This window comes from Chamaea fasciata, unplaced genomic scaffold (assembly GCF_029207755.1).
Source record: "Chamaea fasciata isolate MVZ Bird 193981 ecotype frontalis unplaced genomic scaffold, bChaFas1.0.hap1 SCAF_9, whole genome shotgun sequence".
Lineage (NCBI taxonomy): Eukaryota > Metazoa > Chordata > Aves > Passeriformes > Sylviidae > Chamaea > Chamaea fasciata.
In genome coordinates this window covers 13,906,844-13,933,292 of record NW_027094094.1, presented here as the reverse complement: position 1 = coordinate 13,933,292, position 26,449 = coordinate 13,906,844, and the positions used below count along the sequence as shown (strand labels likewise).

Sequence of the window (26,449 nt, the reverse complement as noted above, 5' to 3'; positions counted from 1 at the left end):
GAGCACTTGGTGCGGCCCCTGCAGGCTCGGGGTCCAGCGGGCACAGTGGGAGTTTCCTTGCAATGGAGTTGGTGCGGCACCCGCTCTGCTGCCGAGGTTCGGGGCGTCGGGGTGCGCAGCACCGCGGGGGGCAGCGCCGCCGGCCTACAACTCCCAGCACGCCGCGCGCCGCACGGCTGGCCGTTCCCCCGCACCGCCCCCTCGTGCGCGCGGATCGGCCGTTGCCCGTTCGAACCGGCCAATAGCGGTGGGGCGGTGCCGGCCGCAGCCAGTGGCGTTGCGCAGCGCGAGGGGGGCGGGGCCGAGGGGGTGGCGCGGCGGGCCAATGGGCAGGCGGAGCGGCAGGTATGAGATGGCGGCGGGAGCACCGGCGGCCGCCCGCGGCAGGTAGGAGCGGGATCCCGGGCACCCCCTCGCCCCGTCCCGGCGGCTCGCTCTCCTTGGCCCCTCGCCGCCGTTTTACGGGTCGGGCACCCCGCACCAGCCGGTGGGCAGACGCTGGTCTGTGCCCGTCGGCCCGCCCACTGCGGCGCTGCCTGTGCGAGCCGCGCCGTCCCCGCTGCCGCGCCGCCCGCCGGTGCCCCGGCACCCTAACGGAGCTGTCGGGCTCCGTGTTCCGGCGGCTCCGGAGCTCGGCCGAGCCGCCGCGCAATCCCGCGGGGGTCGCGGTAGGACCCCGTGTCCCCGCGGTGCCCGTGTCCCCGGGCTGTGCAGCGGGGGAGCGCTCCCCGCAGCATCCCGGTGCTGCATTGCGGGGAAGCGCCGCCCGCTCCTCTGCAAGGGGAGAGATCCCGCCCCGGGAGCTGACGAGGCGCCGTGCCCGCCGTGCAGGGGGCCCCGCCGGGCTGGGTCGCTCCTCCTGCAGCCGCAGAGCTGTTCTTGGCAGTTGCGGGGTTTGGTAGGGTGATGGCACTATATAGACTTGCTTCGCATCCAGCCCTCTTTCTCCTTTGCTTTGTCCGCACTACACGCGTTATTTCCAAACACAAGCAAAGTCATCTTCACGTAATTCACCTTTAGCTCATACTTCTCCTGTATGCATCACCATTCTGTTACTGCTGCAATAAAATAGCAAGGACTGCATGAGCACCTTGCTAGAACACTGCTGTGTTGGATGTCTGCTAAAAAGCTGCAGTATCTTTTTTTTTCCTTCTCTTTTTTTTTTCTCCCCCTGTATGTGTGGTGTGTAGCTGCAAACTGAGTATCCTCTGAGTGGTAATTCTTGTGGATAAATAAATACTGTTGAATGCTGATGTCTCATACTCAGCCTGATTCACAGTGGTGCCATCCTGTTCACTGCTGAGTGGGACCCTTCCCGATGGCACTTGCTCTGCTTATCTGGGGACCCTGCTGTTGTGCCTGCGTTGGGGCAGAGCATTGCCCTGGAAGGAGGGATGAAGACATGGTGCTCATTGCAGTGTATTTGGGCAGGGAATGTCTAAAATGCTGGACCTGGTAAAGGGATGTGTATGCTCAGTACAGCTGATACTTAAAATGCCCTTTTGGATAAAGCATTTTTAACATGGCTGGGATCAGCCTAAGTGACTAGATTTGTTTTTTTCTGTGTTGGCAGTTGTCCTTAGGATGTATTCCCCTGCTCTTTATCCCCCACCCTCTGCAAACGATCATGTTAATGCCAAGCCTGAAATACAAGTTTTCCTCCAGCACTGCCTGTCACCCACAGGTAGCGCTAGAAAATCGATCTCCTGCTTTGCTGGTCTATCACCACACAGACCACAAAGCTTGCTTTTTTTTGTGCTTTTGCCCCTGTTTTCTCTCATCTGGAGAGAAGTGCAAGTTAGCTAGTAAAGCTTGCATGCTGTGCGTGTGGTCTTATAGCCTGCTGACTTAAGGACTGGAATTAAAAGCTGATTGTCCTAAACTCCCTACCAAATGTTACTGAACACTACAAAAGATGATTTGTGTGGGTCTCTCTCTTCTGTTTGTGGTCTCTCTAACCTCTTCCTGGTTCTTCATAACTGAGAAAAGTTGCAGTGTGCCAGAGTGCTCAATTTCAAAAGAGAAACATCTGTCTGTTTAATTAATGCATTTAATGTCCTACTCAAGCAGTGCCTAAAGGCTTTGCCAGGCACTCATGTCGGCCATTTGATAGGGCAGGGATGGGATGAGCAGAAGGGAAAAAGAAATGGGTCTGGAAGAAGCTGGAAAAAGCCATAAAGCATCCTGCTAAAATGACTTGATAGAGTGGCACTGCACAACTGGACATCAAGAGCTCACATCATAAACAGGTTATGAAACTCCTTTCACAGTTGCTATCTGTGTTTTACTGATAATAGGAAAATGTTCACTGTAAACATGACTTGATGGCAAAAAATCAAAGTGGCTTGCTGAGGGTCAGGCAGAAAAAATGGTTGATTTCAGAGTTAAAGCCAAGTCTGAACACATGGGTACTTTTCTCTGAAGATGGCCTGGGAGCTGGGGACAATCTTACTCACGCATTCCCTTTTCCACAGCCCTCATGAGAATCTTTGAGACTTAGATTTGTGTTTGACCCCGTACTTAGTCCAAGTGTTGTGAGGTATGCATCTGAACTGAACTCAAGGCCATGTTGTATTTCCAGTATTTTTATATGTTTGCATGTAACACCCTGTCCTGTTCCCATCCAGGGTAGGATGGGCTTTGACAACAGAATCCTTGTTCTGCTACACTTCAGTTTATTGTCTGTTTGTGTGAAGGGGGAGCATTGCTTCCCACATAGCCCAAAGCGGCGTCTGGGTCTCCTTGCCAGCCTGGTTGTTTCCTTGTTGCTGTGTGCACATTTACATGCCTATGAAAATGTCACAGAGCTTCGTTATCACTCCTTTAAAGGTGCTGGGCATTTAGTTCAGTCTGAAACTGAAGCACTGAGTGCTGGACACTGCTGGGAAATCAAATGCCTTGTCCTAAAGGTCAAAAGTCCTCAGTGTGTGTTGATTTAATAAGTGACATGAACAGATGGGAAGGAGATGGGCAGCATGGAAATGTTGGCTAATGTCAAATGGTTGCACTGAAGTCAAGTCCATCTTGGAAATACTGTCCCACTATATGTTGGGTTGGGCTCCTGATCACAGCTGAGGCCTTGTATTTTCCAGTTGTTTTGGACCTAGCTCATTCTATAGGATCTCATTTTCAGTTGCCCTTCAGCTGGAGGCAGGAGCAGGGAGCCGAGGCCCTTTCCTTGCCCTACACTCTGCTGGGTTCAGGCACAGCCCTGCTGTGCTGCTGCTGTGCAGGCTGTTACCAAACCTGCACAGTGATCCTAGGGACTGACACCATGGGTTCCTGTGTTCCCAAGTCACAGGGAGTCTTGGAATCAGCATGGGCAGAGAAATGGGAGGAAAGGTGGCTGCTTGGTGGGATAAATAAGCTGGAGCTTTTCAAAGGTTCACAGGTCTGGTGTGTCCCTGGCCTCTCATCCCGGTAATGCATTACACTTACCGTGGCGTCTGACAAGGGCATTGGGCCCTTTGCTCCGAAGTGCAAAACCCTCATTCCTTGACTCCTGCCCTTTCTCACCTCTGCACTAGGTAATTGCAATTAAGCCATCTAGAGTTTCCTCATAAATTTTATTTTCAGAAACTATAGATAGCAGGGAATGTGATAAGCTGCTTAATTATTGCCTGCCAGCTGGCTTACAGGAACTTTTAATGTGTTTGCTTTTGGCCTATAAAGCTCTAATAATTTGGACTCCGGCCAAAACATCCTTTCTTCTTCAACAGTGATGTGGCAGCTCTGATTTTCAGAGGCAGAAATTTCTCAGGGGAAATGGCATTAGTTTTCCTTTTTGTTTTTCTGGAGCTCATACTCAAGGTTGAAACACAGCTTTATGGTTTGGGACTTCCATATGGGCATTTCTATGGCCCTGCTTGCAAGCCGTCTTACAGCAGGAGACAAGCATGCTGTGGCTCTCTGTGACTTGGAGAGCAGGAAAGCTTTTACAGAGCATTCTCACAAGCTCTTGGGGGTTTCTGGAGCTCTCCTCATGTACATGCCACTCTTCATTCTCTTGAGTGGCCCCTGGAGCATGTATAAATATATCACAGTTCCCTGGGCTCTGCAGTGAAACAGAGTTGATCCAGACAGAGATGAACTGTCAGGCGGGATGGGAAGAGAAGCTGTATCTCACCAGAGTTGCATAAAGTGACACTGTGGCTTATTGTCATATGAATTCTGGTGTCTGTGTACAGTATTCCAGTTTTTGACATCCTAGCCTGCCTGGATCCCCTTCAAAAGCCCTCGGCCCCCGAACTGCTCAGTTTGGTGAGTTAATTGGGCTGCTTTGTGTATCTCTGTCTCTCTGGTGCCGCATGCTGTGCTGCTCTGTGGCGGGCCCAGCCTGTTTATCTGTGTGCCTCAGCAGCCCTGACCAGATGTCACCAGCTTATTTAAATGCTGGCATGCATCCAGGTGTTCCTCATCACAATTCCAGCTTGTAAGAGTTTACACATCTGGAACAAGGGATATGGCCTCTGACATACTCAGTGGTGTCTGCAGAGGATTGCTGATGAGGAGGGATTTGATGTGCTATCATCCTTTGCAAACACCACTGTGATACAAAACACAGATGCAAGGATGCAACTTGTTCACTGCAGCTCCAGAGCATTGTGGAATTACAGAAGTGTAGTGAACAAAAACCAAGAGCTGTGATTCCTGGATGCCTTCGTCCTCTGTATTTGCCAGGCTGTGACTACAAAACCTCACTAACAGTAGCGTGAGGAGCTGGCTGTGGGTCCTGACCCAGGTCTCAGTATCCTCTCAGTCCAGAAAAAGCAACTGCCGTTGAGCAAACCTGAGTGCTGCAGCACACTGTACTCAAGTTGTGGTGCTTTGCTCAAGCACCACTCTACCAGCTGATGGTGGGATGGGATTCCCAAATGTGTTCTGGGCACCAGCTGGTCCTACCGATTTTGTGTATCATCCTGTGGGAGGGCTGGAGGAAAACATCCATCCTGCCTTGCTGGGTTGCTCTGAGTTCCAGACTGATTGCTCTAATAGCTTGTTAACTTTGCTGTGTTGCTTTTGTGTAATTGCTTGATTTTTCGTGTCAGCAGTAAACCTGATTGTTATGGGTTGCTGTTTATAAATGGTAGCTCTGCTCTGACCTGGACACTAGCTTGGAGCTATTGGACTGAGAAACATCTAGATAGTGTGTCTTTGCTGGCCTCTGAACTCTATTTCATCCTGCCTCTGAAGGAAGCCCTTGGAGTCTTACCTTCAAGAGTAAGGGTGATAATCAGAGGTGCTTGCAGCAATTTTAGACTGATAGAGGCCAAGGAGATATAGGTTGGACTGGGCCATGCCTGTTATTGACTTCCAGTACACTCAACATGGAGAAATAAAGAGGATAAAGACATTTTAAAATGAGAAGAGCAAGGGAATGCTGTCATTATTGGCAACTGGAAAGTACCCACCAGCACACTAGGGATACAGCAGACAGATGTTTGGTGGGAAATGGCTGTGGAGCTTCCTCAGGCTGTGTCCTACCCTGCAATGAGGCTCTGGATATGCCACACAGTGCCCTGTGGCACTGCCAAGCTTCTCCAGCTCCTGGGCACTGCTGGCTTGTCTCTGCCTCACCAGCAGCTCCCAGCCAGTGCGTGGAGTTCAGCTCTTGCCTCCTCAGCCCCATGTCCCAGCTGTCCCTGCCTGATAGCTTTCAAACCAGCTCCTTTATGCTCAGTCCCATGTCACCCCTTGCTCAAAAGCTGGATTTCTTCTAACCGTCTGCAGTGTGACCTGGTTTTTTTTCCTGTCCTTCCTCGCCCTCCTTTTTAATAGTGTCTACAGAAAAGCTGGCCGAGTTCAGTTATATCAGTCATGCTGACTGATAGTGCTGCCTCTTCTCTTGGGATTCCTTCTCTTTTCTGTCCCTCCAGCATTCATTTCAGATTTAGCTATCAGCCCTCTAAAGACAGGGTATTGCCTTTGTTCTGTTTGTACAGCACGGAGCACAGCGGAGTCCCCAGCTGTGACCGAGGTTCCCAATGCCACAGTGATAAAAGTGAGCAGATCAGTAACGAGAAGAGGCAGCTGCTGCCATCTAAAAAGATTCAGTTTTGGTGCTGGTTTCAGTGAAATCAGGATTGGATCTAAGGCTGTTCTTCTATAGCTTCTCCCAGTAGGAGTTAATATTAAAATAGAGACACAAATGCATTGACAGTCATGAGAATCAGAGCAGCATTCCTATTTAACACTGTTCGACTGTTAATCTGATCTTAAGGCAGACCTATCAGCTTGCAGATCTTTAATGTAAAATTACTGGATTTCTGGTGGTAGCTGCCCTTCTGCATTTTTTACAGGCTCTTGGGTAGTCAGCTGAGCCCTCACAGAGTGTGGGAGCACCTGGAGCTGGGGTGGTGGTGCTGGGAAGGAGACTTGATGAGGAGCAATGCAGTGAACGTGCAGTTCCTCTCTAAGGCACCCCTTGGTTCTTTCCCCCCTAGCACTCGAAGGCATCTGGATGCTCTGATGTTGTGATGCCTGATTGAAGTACTGCTTGATTGACTTTAAAATATTCCAGTGGCTATTATTAAAAATATCACAAAGAATTCACTCAGGTCAAACTTGAGAAATTTCATGCTGAAATGCAAATTTCTTGATGTTTCACATATATCAAGCTGTCTTGCTACTGCTGTTTTCTTTGACGCTGGTAATATATTGCATTTTCATTTTCTTCCAAAGCACAGACCCCCACCCCTCCCAACCCTTTTATCTTTTCAGATAGGTCCATCTCCTCCAGGTTCACATCACAGATGTGTAGCCAATGTTGCGAAGATCTACTCTGAGTCCTTTACTGACACAGAATTTGAATTCATAGATGATGGCAGTGATATGGATAACCAATATACCTGGTTTCCAAAAGGTGGCCAGGCGTTGCATTAGTTCCAGGTTGTTGAGCACAGGCTACCATCACATAACAGCAGCTTTCTTAGCCAGCTCCTTGCTGTTTAAATTGTATATTATTATCTGGTTCTCATAGCCAAAAGGCTGAATCACTCTGTGTAAGCTATTTAAATGTGAAGAAAGCAAAGCAAAAATTAAAAAGGCAGTGTTATCTCATAAGGCTTACTTTTGTCAAGGCTCGAGAGAGTAGGCAAGGATTGGCACCCACTGTGCCACTGTGCTGTGCACTGTGTACTCGTCACAAAAGGACTCTGCCCCTGAAGACCTTATGAGTATAACCCCGGGCAAAAATTACTGCATGTTTTTCTTGACATTTTTCAGAGGCTTATCAGTCATCCTGTGAAAAGTTAGGGTGCCAAGTCTGAGGCCTGAATGTGGTCTTTGTTACACCATCTTACAAGAATGTCAGTCTGAAGTGCAGCCCCCAAAGCAACTTTAACTGTGGAGTCACTTCTAATGTCTCTGCAGTCCATTCCCATTAGACTATTTTATTTTTTTTTATTATTTTTTTAATCTAGGAGATAATTTGCCTTCTAATCCTTTTGTACTTAAAATGATTCCATATAATTCCACTATGGTTCTTTCATCTCTTTGCAAAATCTGGGATGGCTCCTATCTGGCTCTGGAAATACTGTCTTCAGACATCCTCATTAATTGATTCCTTACTCTGGCACAACATAGGAAACAATGCTACTTCTCCCTCCCTGGGGAAATCCGAGCCTGTGTGCATCTGTCCCATGTCCCTTTGTGCTTAGCCAGGCAGAGAATTGTTCGTGTTTTGTGTTCTTCAGCACTGCCTGCTTATCACCCTGCTCTTAGTATTTGGTAGCAACCTGGCTGTTTCTTATAATCTAAAGATTTTGTTATTAGAGAGAGATTTTCTTCTACTATCTGCCTTATTTTCAAAAGCACTTTAATCCTTTTACTCCTATATGGTAAAACTTGTCTACTCTGGTGTGTCTGAAGCATAGGGCCTCAGTGATGACATACAAAGTGTGCAAAATGACACTGGAGATGGATTTTGCCCACTGAATTAGACACATCAGGCTCCTCTGAAATCTTTAGCTTTCAGTGTATCTGCTTTCCCAGCTAGACAAACACAGCTGATGCCTTGCCCCAAAGGTACCTCTTCCTTTTCTTTCTTGCCTTCTGTTCTCCTTATGCTCTATTCCATGTTTCTTGAACCTTTCTTCTGTCACATGTGTGTACTTAGAACAATATCAAATCTGTGAAAGCCACTAAACCAGCTCCATCTCACCTATCCAAATGCAAGCTTGCTGCCACGTGAAGTAATCTGCCTGCTTGCAGAGCTCTTGCACCACAGGTTTGATCACCAGGTTTTGGCAGTTAAAGTCTCATTTTTGTCCTAGTTTCCAAGGCATTTCCCTGGCCTGGATCTAGTTACCTTAGGGATTAATTGATCCATCATGATTTTGACCTCCTGCACCATCCACTCCCCATGAAATGATGGGGCTGTCATGCCTGAAGCAAAAACGCTGTGTGTGACAGACAGCTTTCTTTGTGACTTGGCTGGGATCACAGGCTTTGCCTCTGAAGGATACTAGAATGGCAAGAATCTCAGCACAATATAGGACCCATTTTTTTTTAATCTGCTGTCTTAATCACAACCCTATTAGAACAAGGTTTTATTATTCATTGGGATTTGATTATATTCATGAGACTGGAGAGGAAGCTATTTATTCCTTTATTTTATTGTCTTTTGACGTGTCGTAAAGCAATCTGAGATCACAGCATATAGAAAATATAACTCTGTAATTGCAAGCAAGGCAAAAAAAAGGCAATAAACTCCATGAATACATGTTTGTCTCCCCTTTGCTGCTGTTACATAAACTGTGAGTGTAGGTAGAGTACATCCATCTCTCTTTTTTAACATGAAAACAGCAGATGGGGCACATGGCTCTTTCTGAAGGTTATGGTGTGTGCAGCAGTGAGGATTGGCAGGGTTATTGTGTGTAAAGCCAGTGGGGGCTTTATCTTTGCTCAGAAATAGGGGTTTGCTTCACATTTCCATTTTGATTAGCAATAATGATACAAAAGCAAATTTTCTGTGCAAGGAAGAGCTGCTAATAAAGTGACCTTTCAAAATTAAGTAGCTCATTGAAGTGCCATATCACAATAAGGGTATACAAGGCTGGTCCCAGCTGCAGCAGGCGGGGAAACTGGACGGGAATCCAGAGAAACATGGAACAGGAATCCTGAAGTGGATGAACGGCACATGGTGGCACAGTAATGGTAGCAAGGAGCAATGGCCAGGTGCTGTTTCCAGCTCTGAGGGGCTGATCTACGTGCTTTGTCTTTGAAAGGATCTGAAAGTGTGAAAGGCAGGCGCAGAGCATTTCCAGCAAGGTTTCTGGGCATGGACTTGTGCAGTTAAGGGACTTGGCTATTGTCCTGCCAGTGCTGTAACATCGGTTGTGCTTGGATGCTGTTGGGAATGTGTTTGCATGGCTTTACTCATGGTAAACACAGGGTAGAGTTGGATCTATTTTGTGGATTCCTCTTGGATACAGGTGGAAAGCACTTAATACCACACTGGTCCTAATTCAAAACCCTGGTTTCTATGTAGGAATTATTTGCAGTTAAACTCCAGCTACGCAGCCTTTGGCAAGAGACATGAATCAATTTGTCCAGCTTTTCTTTTCTGTTTTGTCCCTGTGTGAAGGCTGATGCCCAGTGTGTGCCAAGGGGGCCTTTCAGACCCAATAATGCGCCCTTGTGTCTCCTAGCATGCGTGGAATTTGCATAGGCTGTGCTGGGACAGGCAGGTTTCTTTTGTTGCTGGAAACAAGGAGCAAGTTCTTTTCCCTGTCTCTGCTTCCTAATGCCTCTTCAAAAGCTCTCAGCACTCATGTAAGAAATTTACTTTTTTCTATATATTTTTACATTAAATGTTGTTGGACTTTGTGCGACTTGTAACACAGGCTGCGCAGAGAAGTCATCTCAGTCAGTGATAGTTGACAAAATTGTTTCATTTTCTTTCTGTGAATCTAGATATCTAATTGTCAGAGGGAAGAGATAATCTGTGATGCTTGATGTAACTGCTGCAAAGTATTTGCATATCTTCTCTGTGGGGAAACAAAACTGCTAGTGAGTGAATAACAGTGCACGGATCATTGCAGGCAGGGTCACTGGGCCTATACACTTGCTATTAACCCTTCTCAGGATCTGTATTGCCACAGAATGAGTTGTCATGGGTTTCAGGCAAAGGGCTTGCTCCACATTGTGGGCAGACCTGGCACTTGTTTGTGCATTGTAGCCCTATGCAATGAAATGCGAATATGATCAGATCAATTGGCAGTTGCTTTTTGGCAGCTGGTACAAAATTGTTGTTTTTTGGTCTTGATTTATTGCAGATAACAAACTGCTGAAAAACAGGCTGGGAGGTGCTCAGCAAAATACAGCCCCAATTTGGAGTCAGCAGTGTGCTTGCTAGGCCACTGAGCCAGGCAGCTGGGAGCCTTTAAGAGCTTTCTAAAATTTTAGATGACCTGGCAGATTGCCTTGCAGTCTGCCTTGCAGACCTTCTTCCTCTCCATCCTCTTGAAGGCATCTTTGGCATCCATGGAGAGCAGTGTAAAGGGGAGGGGGTTTGGTATGGATTCTCACGATTCAAGACTTGCTGAGAGCCTAATTTCCTCTTGTTTCAGCAAGTATCTTTCTTCTTTTGGAGCCTGAGTCCCAGCTTCTGTTCTGTTATTCTGATCACACATCCTGGAAATCCTGGGGATAGTCCTTCAGGTCAAAAACATACAGCAGTAGCTCAGATAACTGTTGAGTTCACAGTAATATGCAGAGGTGGGCTGGAGTTCATGTGACTTGCCAGTATGTGCTTTGATGTCCTCCTGTCCTGAGCTACTGTCAGTTTACATCAGGACAGAAAGTGGCTGATGTCTCTGAAGTCGCAGTGAAGTGTTCTGTTTCTTGGGCCAATGGATGTGAGGTTCAATGGACTACGGAGCTTTCGGTGGCAGCTGTGTTGAGCAGTGAGCAGGGATGCCCAGCATGGTCTGAACACAATGGCATTGCCTCCACCCTTCAGCAGTGAGGAGAGGAAGAACAAGGTGCTTCAGTCTTCTGTAGAAAAGCCTGTTTTGAAGGGAAAGCCTTTATGGGCTTGGGGGTGTTCAGCAGAGCACTCGCTGCCCCACATCTGCATCTGAGGGATCAGTGTGATCCCTGATACATAAGCACAGCCTCCCTATTAACTGTGCACTTGGCAGCTGCTCTTGGAAAATGGTGTCCAGTGAGAGCTCACAGCTGAGGATGGAGGTAGAAAGAGTGGAAAGTATTATATAAGAACTAAAGAATGATTATAGGATTGGGGAATGTCACAGGGTAAACACACACAATACGTGCAAGCTGAGTGGATGGGCATCCTCCCTCCAAATCCCTGGAAGAACTGGTACATCCATTCCCAGAGCCAGGCTGTCACAGCTGAGTATGAAATCAAGACAGTAGCTTGTGACTGGAGAATAATGACACTAATACTCACCTTTAAGAAAAAGAGTGGCAGGAGAAGCAAGCTGGGCAACTCTGGCCTGTGGGCTTGACTTAAGAAACATGAAAATGTTTGAAACAGTGGTGGGAAGATGGTAATGGAAGACCAAGAGGGAAATGGAAATTGAGATAAAAGTTAAGTATGAGCATTAAGAGTGCTGATTAACATGAGATATCTCTTTGATAACTCTTTGATTTGACTTTCAACATGGTAAATGTACCTATCCTCTGGTAGAGTTATGTACCTGTTTAAGATAACTCTTAGCAGAGCAGTGTCTTGGGTGCATCCCTTTTCCCATGCCACATGAGAAGCTATGAAATGAAGAAAGTAGGTGTCAGTAGAGAATAGAGAGGTCAGATAAAGGACATGAAGGGATGACAAAGAGGTAAGAACTGGATGTGCTGAAAAGGGATGATCTAGGTGAAAAGTTAGTAGGGGTTCCTCAAGGACTGATCTTGCATGGCTCATGACAATGAGTTCTCTCACTTGCTCCAGACTCATAGTGTAGAGCTGGCAGAGAGCAGTAACCAAAGGCTTGGCAGCATGTCACCTGGGAACATTTGACCACACCCACAGCAGAGGGTTCAGTGTTACACACATTTATGACCTTGAAAAGTCCCAGGACATGGGAACTATCTATTTGTTGATAGAAAGGTAGGTATGATGGAATGGCAATGGGAGCTGATGAGTGTAAGTTGGCCATGAAAAAAATTAGATTGTTTTTCAGACTTTCAGGCCACTGGGAGTGAATTTCTGGGGAGGAAGGGAGATTAAACCAAACTTATTTATGACTTACAGCAATAAGTTAATGTAAAATATTGGGTGTCATCTTTACCAGAGCTAGTATGGGGTAGATACAATGAAACAAGTAGTAGAGATGTAGATGTAGTGAAAGTTTTCATTGGGTGTTGCCATGTGTTGACTATGTCATCAACCCGCTGTGGAGTGCTAGTCTTAGGCTGTGTTGTACAAACAGTCCAGAAATTATTTTGCTCCATGGGGAAATGTAACTGTGCTGAACACTCACCAAAGTCAGACAGTGCTGTTGGTGTAGACTGGTAGGTCCTGTGTCAGCAGATGTCTCCTTCAGGGCAGACCAGCTGGCTGTAAAAACCAAAGTGATGAGGAGTTACTGTATTTTTTTTTCCTCTTTCCCTTTTTTCAGTGATGCCATCTGCAATTTTGTGATCTGCAATGACTCCTCCCTCCGCAGCCAGCCCATCATCTTCAATCCTGACTTCTTTGTGGAAAAGCTGCGCCATGAAAAACCAGAGGTGTTCACAGAGCTGGTTGTCAGCAACATTACCAGGCTCATTGATTTGCCTGGGGCAGAGCTGGCCCAGCTAATGGGAGAGGAGGACCCAAAGCTGCCTGGGGCAAACAGCACAGCCTCTGGATTTTTTCGTTCTCTGATGTCTCTGAAGCGCAAGGGTGAGTATAGATGCCATGAAGTCTGGTGCCCACCTTTAGAGCGATGCTGTCATAATTTCTTACACTTAGTCTACAAAACTTTCAGCCTGTAGTTTTGAGCTCATGTAGAATGCTTAATACTACAGTTTCATAATCTCTGGGGCTACCACCTCTAAAAAGGAGCAAAGCAGGCCAGGAAATTGATCCCGGAAATGCCCTGCACTTCAGAAAATACCTTTCTTCTGGGATTATTGCTGTGGTGTATGTCAGGCTGGCTTCAGTGGGTCAGCTGCCCACTGTGCAGCTCAGGAATCTGTAAGCATCTTCCATCCAAATGCTAGTGCTGCTCTGATCCATGTCCCAATCCAGTGAGTCAGTGACAAAGCTCTGCAGACTGACTGATGAAGCCCAGTTTCAACTCTGGGAGGTGACATATCTCTCTTTCTCTCTTAGACAAGCATTCCACTGGAGTTTTCTTCTGCTAAACTGTCTATTCTTACAGTCTCTCAAGTTCAGCTGTCTTGGTTGTGAAACATTAGCCCCAGGCCCTTCACAGAAGTCTTCTTTTGAGCGTGGTTGTGTTCAGATCCCTTCCTCTTCGATGGCTGGCATCTACCACTCTGTTTTGTCGAAACGAAAAGTGTGTTCTAGGTGTGTGTGTGTGTCTTCTCTCACCTTTGCCCACACTCAAGGGGAGGCTGGTTCTCCTGGTAAGTTCAGTTAAACCTTCTCACTCATCTAGACAGAAGCAGCCTCCATCTGGGCCTCTCACATTCCTCCTCAGCTCTGGTTTCCCAGCTTAGACTGGCTGGCTGCTGGCAGAGAAGCTTTGAGCTGCCTTCAGATGTTGGCAGCCTGAGGTTGAACACTTCTGATTAGTCTTCCCCTTCCTTTGAGCAGTTCTGCTGTTGTATCTCAAAGAAGGGAGCTATTGCTATGGCGTAGTTTGATTACATCTTTTTTCTCTCTTCAGCCATTCTATAATTTCTCTAAGTGTTTCTGATTCTACCAAGCCTATTCCTCTTTGTGTTTCATAAGGACAAGCTTTGCAGCCCCACTGATCAGGCAGAATTTTCTGATGGTGACTTCAGCCCTCCACTTCTGTCTGACTCAGCAAGAATCCTGGTGCATACACTCACCCTAGGAAAATAAAAGACTTCAAATCAAGTCTTTTAGCATCCTTAGATGAGAATTACTTAATATTGCCGTGATTCACTTTGCTGCTCCATTATAACAGGTCTTTGTGCTGCCCCTAAACTGCAGTTAGACTGTGCCTATACCTATTATTGCTTCTGCCTCTTCCCAGAGAGTGGCAGAACACCTTAAATTCAAGCACTTGCCACTTGACAAACAGAAGTGAGTGAGTAACCAAACTGAAAGTGTTTTCTTATTGTGTATGGAAACCCCATGCACAATATGAAATTGTCAAAACCTTCCAGCAGGGGCTGGTGAGCCTTCTCCAGCTCAATTTTTTATTAAATTATCTGTACTCTGTTGGAGCGCTGCTCTTATCAGACCTGACATCTCCTGCTAGCTCTCTTCCCCAAGAGCTCTGCCTTCCCCCATTCAGATGTCTCCATGGCCGTGTGTCACTACAGCTAGCAGATGTTTCCAAGTCTGCTGGCTGCACTCCCAGGCTGCAACGGCAGTGTCTCCCAGCATTGACAGGCACTGTCTGTGAACTCCTTGGCCAAACTCTGAGAAAAAGAACTTTGTGCCTACAGAGAAAATCAGTTTCATGTACTCTGTGTTTCATCTTGGAGTTATCATTTGTTTTTCCTCATGTTATAGACCAGCTAGAACAAACAAGTTTTATTTCTTCAAAGCCAGAGGCCAAGGACCATGGAGCTCAGACCTGATCAAACTGCAAATACTTAAAACTTCTTTGAGCATCAGGAAACTCAGTCTCATGCTGCTGCTTAGTTTCAGAAGCAATAGTACAAAAAGATCTAAGCCTCTGTAATGCAGCATCCATTCTCCAGACACGTCTTTCAAGTTTCTTTGAGAATCAAATTCGCATTCAGATACCAGCTTCTGACTTCAGAACTGAATCAAATTTGTCAGGCCCTGCATGTCTCAAGAAGATGTATTTTCTTCTTCTATTCCTGGTCACTGTTGATTCTATCTGTTGAATGTCTAATGAGTTTAGTTTTCTTCAAGGACAAGAATCTTTTGCTGATCATTCTCTCCCTTTGCACTCAAACCTTTCAGATCTTTCGTGTGGATCAAGAGCTGGCATTGCTCTCCTTTCTCTTGCAAGACTGAAGCATGTGCTTTATCAGAGTGAGGTCAGAAAGTTCTTGATTTAACAGGAGGCTGGAGTTCTTGGTGGCTTACCATGTATTTCAGAAGTCCTGGAAGAAAGCAGAACATTCTTCAGGCGGAATAAATTTAGTTACACAGGAAGGCTGCTAGAGAAGTGCATAGGGTTAACCAGGTCTGTCCCACATGCTGTGAGCATCAACACCACAGAGCAGTAAGATCTGTAGTACAAGAGACCAAAAGCAAGTAAAATCAAAATGACATAGGGAGGTGGTGGGGGAGAAAGCAAGAGAAAGCTTGTGGGGGAGATAACTTTTATCAGACCAATGCATTGCTTGGATTGCTGGGCTATCAGCTGTAGCAGTAAGGAGAGAAACCTTCAGTGCAAATGGTGCAAACGTCCAGCCTGCCCTCAGAAGTGACCCATGTTCCTGGCAGTCTGGTCATGGAGAAGAGAGGGATATTCTTTTCTTACATCTGTTGTCTCTTTGAAGCCTAAGTACAAGGGCAGGACAAACCAGCTCTGTACCTGGTTCCAGTTCTCAGTCCCAGTCAGCATGTTGTGGTACAGTCTATCAAGTATCTTGTCTCCAATCCAAACCTATGTGCCTCTGAGGGAAGAAATGTGGTGCCCAGAGTTCTGGTTGCAGCCAGTAAAGTCTCTGGGAGTTGTCTCCACTTTCTGAGGGACAGATCATACTGGCTGTGTGTGTTTGACAGAAAAATCCTTTCAGTAGCGAGGTTGCATTTATTAGAAAACACTGGCCTTTTGGATAATCACTGGGTCACCTGGGAAGTTCCTCTGTGGACAAGAAGAGTATTCTACGTTGGTTCAAGAAATGCTCTTCAGTTAAATGGACATCTGATCTAATATTTCCTTCCCTGCAGGGATCCCATTCCTTTCAGCTCAGTTGCTTCCATCTTTTGGGACTACAGCCTGTGTTTTTTACTGGAGTTCTGGAGCTGGCAGCTCATGCCCAATCTCAATCCCATGAGATGGGAACAGACTCCAAGAGTGAGAGGACTCCATTGTATTATTGCTTTGCTACTCTCCTTCTGCCTTGTTCAGCTTTCATACTTTATTCAGACCAGGACAGCTGACATGGAAGAGAGATTCACTGGGATGAGGAAATTCTAGGTTTTACCCATGCCTGCAAAGGAAGCTAGTGTGAGCCTGTCAGATTATGTCTAGTCTCCCCAGAAGTGCTTATTTGCCTCTCCCATAAACTCATAGCTGCAACTCTTCTTTCTGCTCCACTTCATGTCAAGCCACAGTGAGGATTAATCTGGACGTTTCTTTCTCAGTGTGGAGTGTGTCAATGTGGCAGGCATCAGGGCTGTCCAGGCTTACATCTTTTCCCAGCCTTTCCCACTTTGTTCTTTTCATAAGGTCTAGGCTTGCAAATTCTATGCCATTTTAAACTGAAGTATCTGTCCTGGTGTTGTTTTTTCTTCAAGGGCTAGAGAATATTTGCTTTAGCTGATAAAAGTTGTAATTAAAGTGAGGTAAGAAGCAGGATGATGAAGCCCATGTGATTACAGCACGGTGAGATGAAGTGACTTATTTTGGAGTGTTTGTGATACCTCACATCTGTGAGGGTCCTTGTGACCTTCATTGGGGCACTGGTCTTTGCATGTTGAAATCGTGTTTTTTGTGGAGCATTAATTTCTGTGGCTGTTGGGTTCTGAGCTGCCTGAACACGTTGTCTTCTGTTCTGCAGAGAAAGGGGTGGTGTTTGGCTCACCGCTGACAGAAGAAGGCATTGCACAGGTTTCCCAGCTAATCGAGTATCTGCACAAAAGTAAGTGGCTCTGTTTGCTGTTTTCCTATCCAAATGGGTATCTGTCTGGCCCACCTCAGGTCTCACGTGCAGACAGTGAAAAGCTTTGAGCTCTCCAGCAGCAGGAGTTTTGGCAACTGTTCCCCAGAATTGCCTAGCAGATATGTTGGTCTATTTCCCTCTCTACAAGGACTTTCTCTACTGATGGGAGACAGCTTGAAGTCATGTCTCTGAATGCAGTTCACTGAGGTTTGCTGTCAAGCTCTGGAAAGAGGAGAGAACTGCTTTAGTATGAAGGTGGGAAATCAGCCTCTGATTATTCAGTGCTCTTTTTTCTCCCCTCTGCTGAGCAGATCTAAGAGCAGAAGGCTTGTTTCGAGTGCCAGGCAACAGCATCAGGCAACAGATCCTAAAGGATGCTCTGAACAGTGGTACAGATATTGACCTGGACTCTGGGGAGTTTCATTCCAATGATGTGGCCACCCTACTTAAGATGTTCCTGGGTGAATTACCAGAGCCGCTGCTGACACACAAGCACTTCCATGCCCACCTCAAAATTGCAGGTGAGTGGGCAGCAAGAGGCAGTGATGGGCAGAAGGATTGGAATTGGCCTCCTAGAAAGCACGCTAGGCTGTGAAGTGTATTCCTTAAAGGCAACGTAAGAGGGAATCTTCCTGCCACCTCAGCCTGGTGATGGAAAGACTAGAGTTGATTAATGAATCAGACCAAGTCTGTCTAGACCATTCTTCTCTCAGATACCACAGTGATAACCTGGGCCTCCATCTGTTTTATGTCCAGGGTTCTGAGCAAGCTGTGGTTTCTGTGTATTTAATAACTGTTATTGAACTACCTTATGTGAACTTCCTCCATCTTGCCTTCGAGCCATCACAGCTCTTAGCAGCTCTGTTGTTCTGTGGGAGGAGTAGCATAGATTAACACATCAAGTGGGGAGCTTGGGAGCTGGGGGGAAGAGAGATGGAGGGCCAAGAACTGTGCAGGGGTTTGTAGGAGATCTGCATATGAAGAGGAAAGGATAAGCAGTTGCAACAGAGTGCTCTGAGGGAAAGTAATGTACATCCTTCATGTTCTGCCCTGTGATTCGGCAGATTTGACGCTGTTTGATGAGAAGGGGAATAAGACCAGCACTCCAGACAAAGAGCGCCAAATTGAAGCCCTCCAGCTGCTGTTTTTGATCCTTCCCGCTCCCAACCGCAGCCTGCTCAAGCTGCTGCTGGACTTGCTCTACCAGACCGCCAAGAAGCAGGACAAGAACAAGATGTCTGCCCACAACCTTGCTCTCATGTTTGCACCCCACATCCTATGGCCCAGAAATGTGAGCAATGCCTCAGTGTCTGTGGGTGGGGTATTGCAAGGTAAAAAGCAAAGGCTTGGCAGGGGAAAAACCAAGATGAGGAGGTACTGACACAACGATGTGAGGGTAGGAGGCTATAATGGAGAGATGGGAGCCTCAGGCAGGACTCAGTCCCAGTGTTCAGCCCAGACCTGCCATGGGTCTCGTTTGCAATTTATGCATCTTCTTTTTCAGTAAGACTGAAAGCACAGCACAGTCATGCTTCTTCTTAGAATGTCAGCTCCAGAAAAACCTTGCAGATCTCTCTTCAAGGTTTCTTATGCTGCTGGTGAACTGTTTGGCCACAGAGTTATCTGATTCTCCTCTAAGAGCAATTTTGGCTCTGTGAGCTCTGCTGTTGGCATGCTATAAGCCCTGCCTGCCTGTCACCTCAGAGCAGATCTCCCACTGTGGCACTGTGTGTGTCTGTGTCCCAGAAGAGACCCCTCCTCCTCCCCTTCTAATGGATGCACCTTTGGCTGTGTCCCCTTGCCAGGTGACAGCAAATGACCTTCAGGAAAATATCACAAAGCTAAACAATGGAGTGACCTTCATGATCAAACATTCTCAGAAACTCTTCAAGGTAAGTGTGCTTTGGCATCTTGCTCTCCTGCCTCCATTACCAGGAGACTGAATGCCCCTTGTCCAGACAGATCCCACATGTTGAGTATATATTCTGTGGGCTCTCTTCTGTGGTAGGAGAAGGAGACTTTCTACAAGAAACTGTTCCTACAGTGACTAGGGAGGAGGTCTTTGCTGGGCAGGCAGCCCTGGAGGTGGCTTTGCCAGGGCAGGTTAGCAGCACGGTGCAGTGTAACACTCCCCTCTGCTGGACACCAGCACCTGCTGCCCGGCAGGAAACCTGGCTCCCGAGGGCAGGTACACACCAGGCTGCACTCAGGTTCAGGCAGGATCAGGAAATGGAAGGGATTTGTCCTGCCTGAGTACTGCCAAGTGCAGAATACCTGATGCAGTGGGTTGTTTTGTTGTGAATTTCTCTGCAAATGGTCATCAGCCCACTGTTGTTACAGGCACTGTCCAGCTCTGAGCAGGGTGCTGTGGTAGGACAGTCAGGAGTGTGGGGCTTTCAACTGTTTCTCCATGGAAATGTTTCTACAACAGACTGTCTCTTGTTCAGGGCCTGTTCCCAGTCTCAGTTCTCAGGGCCTTCCTGGGCATTGGAGGCATCTGTTCGCTGCAGAGTCCTCCCATGGAGAGTTCCCCTTCTTCCTTCTTTGTCAGGCCCCAGTTTGGCTAGCTCAGAGCTGGGGCAATTACTTGGAGCAGAGTTCCACAGGAGCTTTCCCTGCTCTGAGTTCCACTTGTGCTGAATGTCTGCATGTAAATGATACTGTGAACAGGGAGTGCATTGGGGACATGAAATTCCACAGCTTTGTTTGCCCAGAATGGTTGACTCTTGATACAAGTGGCTTATGTTGTATGGTTGAAAAGCAACTCTTGCTGGAGCCACTGCTGCCCCAAGGCCAAAGATGTTAAACATACATTTAACCTGTTCTCTGCTCATCGTCACAGGCTCCAGTGTACATCCGGGAGTGTGCCAGGCTACACTATCTGGGATCCAGAGCCCACACATCAAAGGTAAGGCCAGCAAATGCAGCGCCTGCCCTCCGTGAAAGGGCTGAGGCTGTGATGCTATGAAGGGATCTTTGTGAGTGATAGAAGCTGAAAACAAACCAAGTCAGGAAAGAGGATCTGTCAGAGGACAGGAGCAGGAGAAGCATATGGTGTGGTAGTGCAGGCAGCTGCATTAGGGAAATTGGACAGAGTTGAAGCATCTGTTAATCAAAAATACAGAGAAGGAAAGCTACGAGCCCCTGTTTAGCAGCAAACCTGCTCCCTCTGCCCAGTGCATGTAGCACCTGCTCCTTCACAGGGCTCTGCCTTTCAAACAGACAGACATGCCTGCTGCCATGGTCAGGATGCTTGGCAGAAGTGCTGAGATGAAGGCTACTTGCTGCTGCTGGGACAACATTTGTGTCTTGCCAGCAAATGTTTCCCTGCCTCATATAGCTGCAGAAGAGGGAAGATGCATGGCGAGGAGCTGCACTGACCCTTCTCAAGCCTGGAAGGGCTTCTGCAGCTCGCATCTGGGAGGGAAGAAGCAATGGGGTCACCTTTGTATTGCTGTCACCTCTTCCTGGCACGGGGCCTGCTGATGCAGTGCTGCTGCAGAGGGGTAGGGAAAACACAGCCCTGTGCATTCACTGGGGTTGAGGCAGCTCATGAGACTCTTCCTAGCCTGGCTCAGATGGGTGGCTCGTTGGGATTAAAACATGGCAAACGACTTCTGTCTCCGCTTTCCCAGGACGACCTGGATTTGCTGACGTCTTCTGGCTCCAAGGAGCTGCAGCCCCTCAAGTCTCAGAAGCGAAGCCGGCTGGACTCTTGCCATCAGGAGGAGACCCAGCAGCGCACTGAGGAGGCACTGAAGGAGCTCTTCCAGCATGTCCACAATATGCCTGACTCTGCAAAGAAGAAGAAGCTTATCCGGCAGGTAGTGTGGGGAGGAAAGATATCTTGGGGTGTGCTTGTCAGCACAATCCTGGGCACAGGGCTAAAGACAGGGCCTTCTTGAGAGCTGCTCCTCATCCTGGGCAGGTTGGGGAAAGTGGGCTCTGGGCTGTGTAAGGGGCAGAGCTGTAAGAAGACAGGAGAAGGAGGTGTCCTGGATGTTCCTGTACTAAGCAGCGCTTTTGAGCTCTGTTTTTCAAACTAAGGACTTGCTAGCCAGCAGTTTCCCAGTCCTGATCATGGCCTTGTTGAGCTTCCTCCCTCAGAAAGGGAAAAGTTTCTTCCCCTGTTGCCTGCAGAGAGTGGACAAACTGGTCTCCTCTTGGTCTCAAACAACTTGCTGCACCAGACAGACTGGTCAATATGGTCAGCACCAGTCATGACTCTCTGCATGCCTCCAGCTGCTGCCCAGCCTTCTTTCTGCTCCCAGCATCTGCTGCTTTTGGTCAATCTGGTAGCCAGCACAAAGAACATTTGCATCCAAACTCCCTGTAATCCTGAGTGGAAGGTGTGGCCTTCCTCTGCTTTCTTCCTCCTACAGTTCTGAGCTGCTCCTCCATTTTAGGGGGTGAAGGAGAGAAACTGAGTTCTGGGACAGCAGGTAGAGCTGCACACAGCAGTAAGGGACCGGTGTGACTGTGCTAACAAACTGCCCTCATGTTTCCTCCTAGTTTAATAAGCATCCATCAGCTCTGACTCCTGGCTCTGATGTGCCCATATCCCCAGCACCGCGACGCACCCGCTCACGCTCCTTCAGCGGCCTCATTAAGGTAAAAGCAGCCTCTGACCCTTGCTCTCCGCTCTGAATTTCTGATGTTGCTTTTTGCTTCTGACTTGCCCTGCCTTGAATGAGACCCTCAAAGGGTAGGGAATCCTCAAAGTATTGCCTGTCAAACAACACAGATCCGCTGGGACAGAAAAGGCAGTACAGTGACAATAAGCTTTGTGTAAAGTGTAATTATCTTGAAACACATGGCTGTAGGATCTGTGCATCTTTCTGGAGAATTGATTGCTTCCTGAGATGAGATCAGACGAGGATTGACACAGAGCTGGTCATATAGGCCAGCATGTTAACATGGGTTTTAGCACATTATGGGCTGCCCTACAGCAGCATGTACCTGCTTCTGACAGGCTGGGCTCCTGGCCAGGCCTCAGGTCAGCTCCCAAACCCTTTACAATCAGGCAGGTTCAGCCTAGTGATGTGGTATTTCAGGTGGTTCTGCTTTGCAATCTTTGTCCCAGCTTGGCTTCCTTTTTTTCTTTCCCAGCATTCAACTGCTTACCAGCAATGCATCCTGCTCCTTCCCTTTCTTTTTCACTTTGCACTCTAAGCACTAGCCAACAGCCCTCTCTTCTTACAACAGCGGAAAGTTTTGGGAACTCCAGTTATCCTGGAGAGGAAGAGCAGAGATACCACACCAGAGCCTGTGCGGGTCAGCAAAGAGAATGTCCAGCTGGTAAGAGCTGCTTCCAGCACCACTGAAGCTGCTAGTGGGGAAGTGTGTGAGGGGAGTTTGAGTGCAACTTCACCGATCCCTGGGGAGCTGTTCTCTACCCAAGAGAAAGGTTCAAAGTTTCTTCTGTATGATAAATTAAGGTCCAGAGAAGCTGCTCTGAGGAGAGCAGAGCAGATGGCAAGGGCAGCATCAGAGCAGGGATGGCAGCATGGGGCCTCTACTCCAGTCTTGTCTCTCTGGCTGTGTCCTGCCCTGGGGCATTGCCTTGTGTCCCCTTCCCTCTCTCTCATCCTCCTCCACACAAAGCCTGCTGCCTGTATGCAGTAGGATTGTCCCTTGGCCCAAACAAACCAAGAGTAGATTTGGGTGATAGATGTTCTTTGGTGGTACAGGCTGCTCCCAGGGAGGGCTGTGGATGCCAGTTCATTCACCAGCTCTCTACTCCTATTGCTCTCTCTTGTGCAGTTACAGAAATGTGGCTCTCCAGCTCATATGTCCCAGGCAAAGCTGAAGTCTTTGGAAAGCCAGAAAGAGGTGAGACACTTCCCCTTACCCTCCACTCCTCTTCCTGAGGGGAACCTGGTGTGCTGAAACTTGCTGAGGTGACAGCACACACTCAAGGCTCTGTGACACCTGTGGTGCCCCAGCTCGTAGCAGTCTGCCCCATGCCAAGCTGCAGGCAGGTGACATGCTGGAAGCCAGACCCTGAAGGGTCTTACAGCCCTTCTGCCTGTGAGTTGGCAGGCTGGCTGTTGCAGGAAGCAGAGGGAAGCTGGCAGCACAGGGCAGTGCTAACAGCCTGTCAGGGTGGCAGTGGGACAAGAGGTTGGTGCAGCCCAAGACCTCCTGCTGTGTTTGTTCCTGTCTGCTCACTGCCTCATCTAGAGCTTTAGCAAAAGGTGTGGGAGGCTGACACCAGGGAAGGGCTCTTGCAGGGGGAGAATGTCAGCCTTTCTTTGCATGGTATTCTGTGTCTCAAGCATTCAACTACTCTCATTCTCTGCCACAGGGATCCTGTAGACGCATGCGAGCCCGCCTGCTTTCCAAGGATTCATCATCCCTCTGAATCGCCTCGCACCAATGCATGGGTGGGGATTGCCCAGCCTCACAAGCTGTGAATAGAAAATGTGCTGCACTGAGAGGGGAGTGCTGCAGGCTCACAGCAACCCTCACCAATGCAGCAGCACTCTTGAAACTGGACCTTTGCAAGGAGTTTGTTTCTTTCTGTATATAAATTATATTTCATTCTACTGTGGGGCAAACCACTATCTAACCAAAACTTGTGCAGCATGTCTGACCTGCTGGCTCTGGGAAGAGCTGGAGTGCTTGCTTACAAGGAGAGCCCTGTTCCTTGCAGGGCCCTGTGTGCACTCCCAGCTGTCTCTATAATGTTGCTAGGCTGTATGTTTTTGCTTTTCTGCTCTGAGTTTTTTAACATGTTGGCTTGTTTTTGCTTCCTCCCCCCTGTTAGCAGTGAGAATGATGGGCTGTAACCTTTACCCACATCCTGACACCTAAGCTTGACTCCAGTCTTCCTCTGGAGGCATGCCCTTCTCTGCTTCTTCTTGGCTTCATTTTGCTCTGCTGTTTCCAAGGGCTGAAGAGCACAAACGGTAAGAGCACGGGATGGGCCTGGAAGGAGAGGCTCTGAGTGCCATCTTTTCAAGTAGGGCCAGTGAAAAGCAGCTTCCCCAATAAACTCATCCCTCTATTTTAGCATGAGCTGGAGGCAGCCCTTGCTCACTGCCTTAATGTTTCAGTGCCACAGTTCTGTACAAGGAGTGTCTCGGCTTTGTGTTCACCCAGGGAGGCTTAAGCTGAGGAGAGCAGGAGGCTGGTGAAGGCTATCTGGGGCAGAACAGATAGCTTCCAAAGTTGGGGGGCCTAGGGCAGACAGTGTCTTGTGGCTGTGTGTGAAAGAGCAAAACAGGGTGAGAGGTGAGAGAGGGCTCCATCCATTTGTGATCTGCTGCAAATGGTGCCAAAGGCTTTGGCTCAAGATATCTGGATGGCTGGTAAGATAAGAGGCTGATTAGTCATTAAACTAGGGGAAAGGGCTGAAGCTGGGTTCAGGTCTTTGGTCTGAGCTGCAGAAATTAGATGAAACCTTCTAGATACAGGATAAACCCCAGTCACAGCTGGCCAATGTCAGCAGCCTCGTTAAGCCAAAGTGCTCCAGTAAGCCAGCCTTGCCAAGAACCTGTCTCCAAGCACTCTGAGGTAGGATACACACAGGGTCACTACTGTGAAATAAAGATTTAATCAGCTGGGGGACCATCTAAACACTTCTCAGCCCTTCTCAGCAAAGCAAATAATCTGTGGAATCCAATTATATTTGTCTTCTAATCTTTAAGAACCAGCAGCCAGCAGGAGTTAGAGCTCTGCTCTTGACAGCTTTCTGAAACAACTGGTGGCAGGAGGTGTGAATACTGGGATATGAACAGGGAGTTCAGTCTGTTTGGCTGGAGCTGTCAGAATAGGGCACTGGAGCCCTGTGCAGCTTAGCTGGAATTTGTCACTTTTTTTAATTGTGATTTTTTTTTTAAGATACAAATCTTTCTGCTGCTCTGTACACAGGGTGTTTTTTGGTACTTTATCAGGGATGCTTGTCCCCAGTCTGACTCCAAGTTGGAGCGTTGAAAATATAGGGGGTAGGGGGACTGCAAATGTGTGAGTTGGGAGTTGCTGGTGTTAGGAGCCTCTGTCACAGCAAAGAAAGATCTGTGGTTCTTCAGGGGCCAGACTGATGATGATGCTGTGAGGAAGGGCAGAGGCTGTTTGCTGTGGTGTAGTATGTGCTTTTTGGATGTGTCTATAATCATTCCCTCCAGAGGCTGAAGCTGTCTGTGTGCTTTTCTCCAAAGGGCACCGTGTTTTTCTGATTGCACTTCTGCCCTGTCCCTGCAGCCTGCTGTTAGCAGAGACTTGGGAATCTCGGTTTTGCCTCTGAGCGGAGATGAAGCACAGACAAAGGTCAAGTGGCAGCACAGGGAGAGCTGGGTCTGCTCCTGCTATCTCTGCTCTTACTTGCATTGGGGGCAATTGCTGGGTGAAGCATTTGTTCACTCCTCCCCATTGTCCCTACTTGGTGTATCTCATTTCTGTATGGGTGACTACTTAGCAAGGCAGTCTTGTACCTAAAACAAAATGCTCTGCTCCCAAATAGATGAGACAAATGTAACTCTCCACTGTCCCCCCTTACTGATGGCTCTAGCTCAGGGGCTCTCTCTGGCCTCTGGCACAGCTGAGATTTGTTCAGCTCTGAGAAAAGTTATCTATGGGGCATTGGCCAAGCCTTCTGCATGTGTCAGATGCCTTACCTGCCAAGGGGGTGGGTGCTGTCTCCAGACAGGGCAGTCCCTGGAAGGGTTCAGTGCCCTGGGCTTTAGGCTGTGGTGCTGGGCTCTCCATGCTGTGGATGGTGATGGCTAACAGATTCCACCCCTAGGACCTTGGCTGTTGCAGTCCCAATGCATTCACACTGTCTCCCAGGCACGGGAGAGTTTTAGTCATGCTTGGATGTGTCTCGTTTGTCTGCCCTGTGCAATGACTCATAAGGATGCTTCTTCCCAGAGCAGCCGCTAACTGTTCCCAGAGTCTATCATTTCCAAAGTATTTTTAATCTTTGTCCTTATTTATATACGCTGTGTCAGTACTGAAAGGCAGACTGTTGCGTTTCTGTGTGTTCATGTGAAAACACCACATTAAATGCTTTTATTTTTAGTGGTTTTGCTTGGTGGCTTAAGCAATTTCACAGGGACAACAAGGACTTCAATCCACCTTTAAAAAGAAGGAAATGTCTGCTTAGACACCCAGAGCTGCTGCTCTTAAGTGTGGGGGTGCTTGGTGATGTGCTGCCCACCTGCAGGAATGGCACTGGCCTCCCATGGCACTAGGGCTTGAAAGCCTCTGGGATACTTGCATGATACAGGGTGCCCAGACAGGCTGTCTTTCCCTTGGAAGTATGAAGTTGGACCTCTTCTTTTCCTGTCTTCCCCCTGCTGTCATCCAGGGTGATGGGAAATCAGGTTTACAAAGAACACTTTATATAAATAATGGATCAAATGAATAAATTTTTCTCTGTAGGGCCATTCTTCTCTTGCCGCTCTTGGCTGCTGAGAGAGGATGCTTTCTGCTTGCATTTTCTTTTCCTCCTTCTTAATAATGGCGTCTCAGATTTTATGCAGATTATTTCTCTGTGAAGTTCTTCCACGTTTGAAATGCCCTGGGCTTG

The 26,449-nt window shown here is 47.9% G+C and overlaps 1 protein-coding gene across 2 annotated transcripts; it reads left to right on the top strand.

Moving 5' to 3' along the window:
• Positions 1-325: 325 nt before the first annotated feature.
• ARHGAP19 (Rho GTPase activating protein 19) lies at positions 326-25,938 on the top strand. Of its 2 annotated transcripts, none has more exons than XM_066191082.1 (12): positions 326-387; positions 12,588-12,853; positions 16,816-16,896; positions 17,229-17,438; positions 17,982-18,208; positions 18,723-18,809; positions 19,760-19,825; positions 20,553-20,741; positions 21,430-21,528; positions 22,123-22,215; positions 22,681-22,749; positions 23,225-25,938. In XM_066191082.1, exons 1-12 carry the CDS (start codon positions 326-328, stop codon positions 23,279-23,281), a joined length of 1,506 nt encoding a protein of 501 aa, XP_066047179.1. In that variant the 3' UTR covers positions 23,282-25,938. The 2 variants fall into 2 exon arrangements, with proteins under 2 accessions (XP_066047179.1, XP_066047180.1); XM_066191083.1 differs by lacking the exon at positions 326-387 and adding an exon at positions 9,694-9,774.
• The last annotated feature ends 511 nt before the right edge of the window (positions 25,939-26,449 follow it).

Bases quoted from the DNA above. Each gene is read 5' to 3' on its own strand.
- ARHGAP19 (XM_066191082.1), top strand. From the start codon at position 326: ATGGGCAGGCGGAGCGGCAGGTATGAGATGGCGGCGGGAGCACCGGCG. The intron at 18,209-18,722 runs GTGAGCAATGCC...TCCCCTTGCCAG, and splicing joins ACATCCTATGGCCCAGAAAT to GTGACAGCAAATGACCTTCA. The intron at 18,810-19,759 runs GTAAGTGTGCTT...TCATCGTCACAG, and splicing joins ATTCTCAGAAACTCTTCAAG to GCTCCAGTGTACATCCGGGA.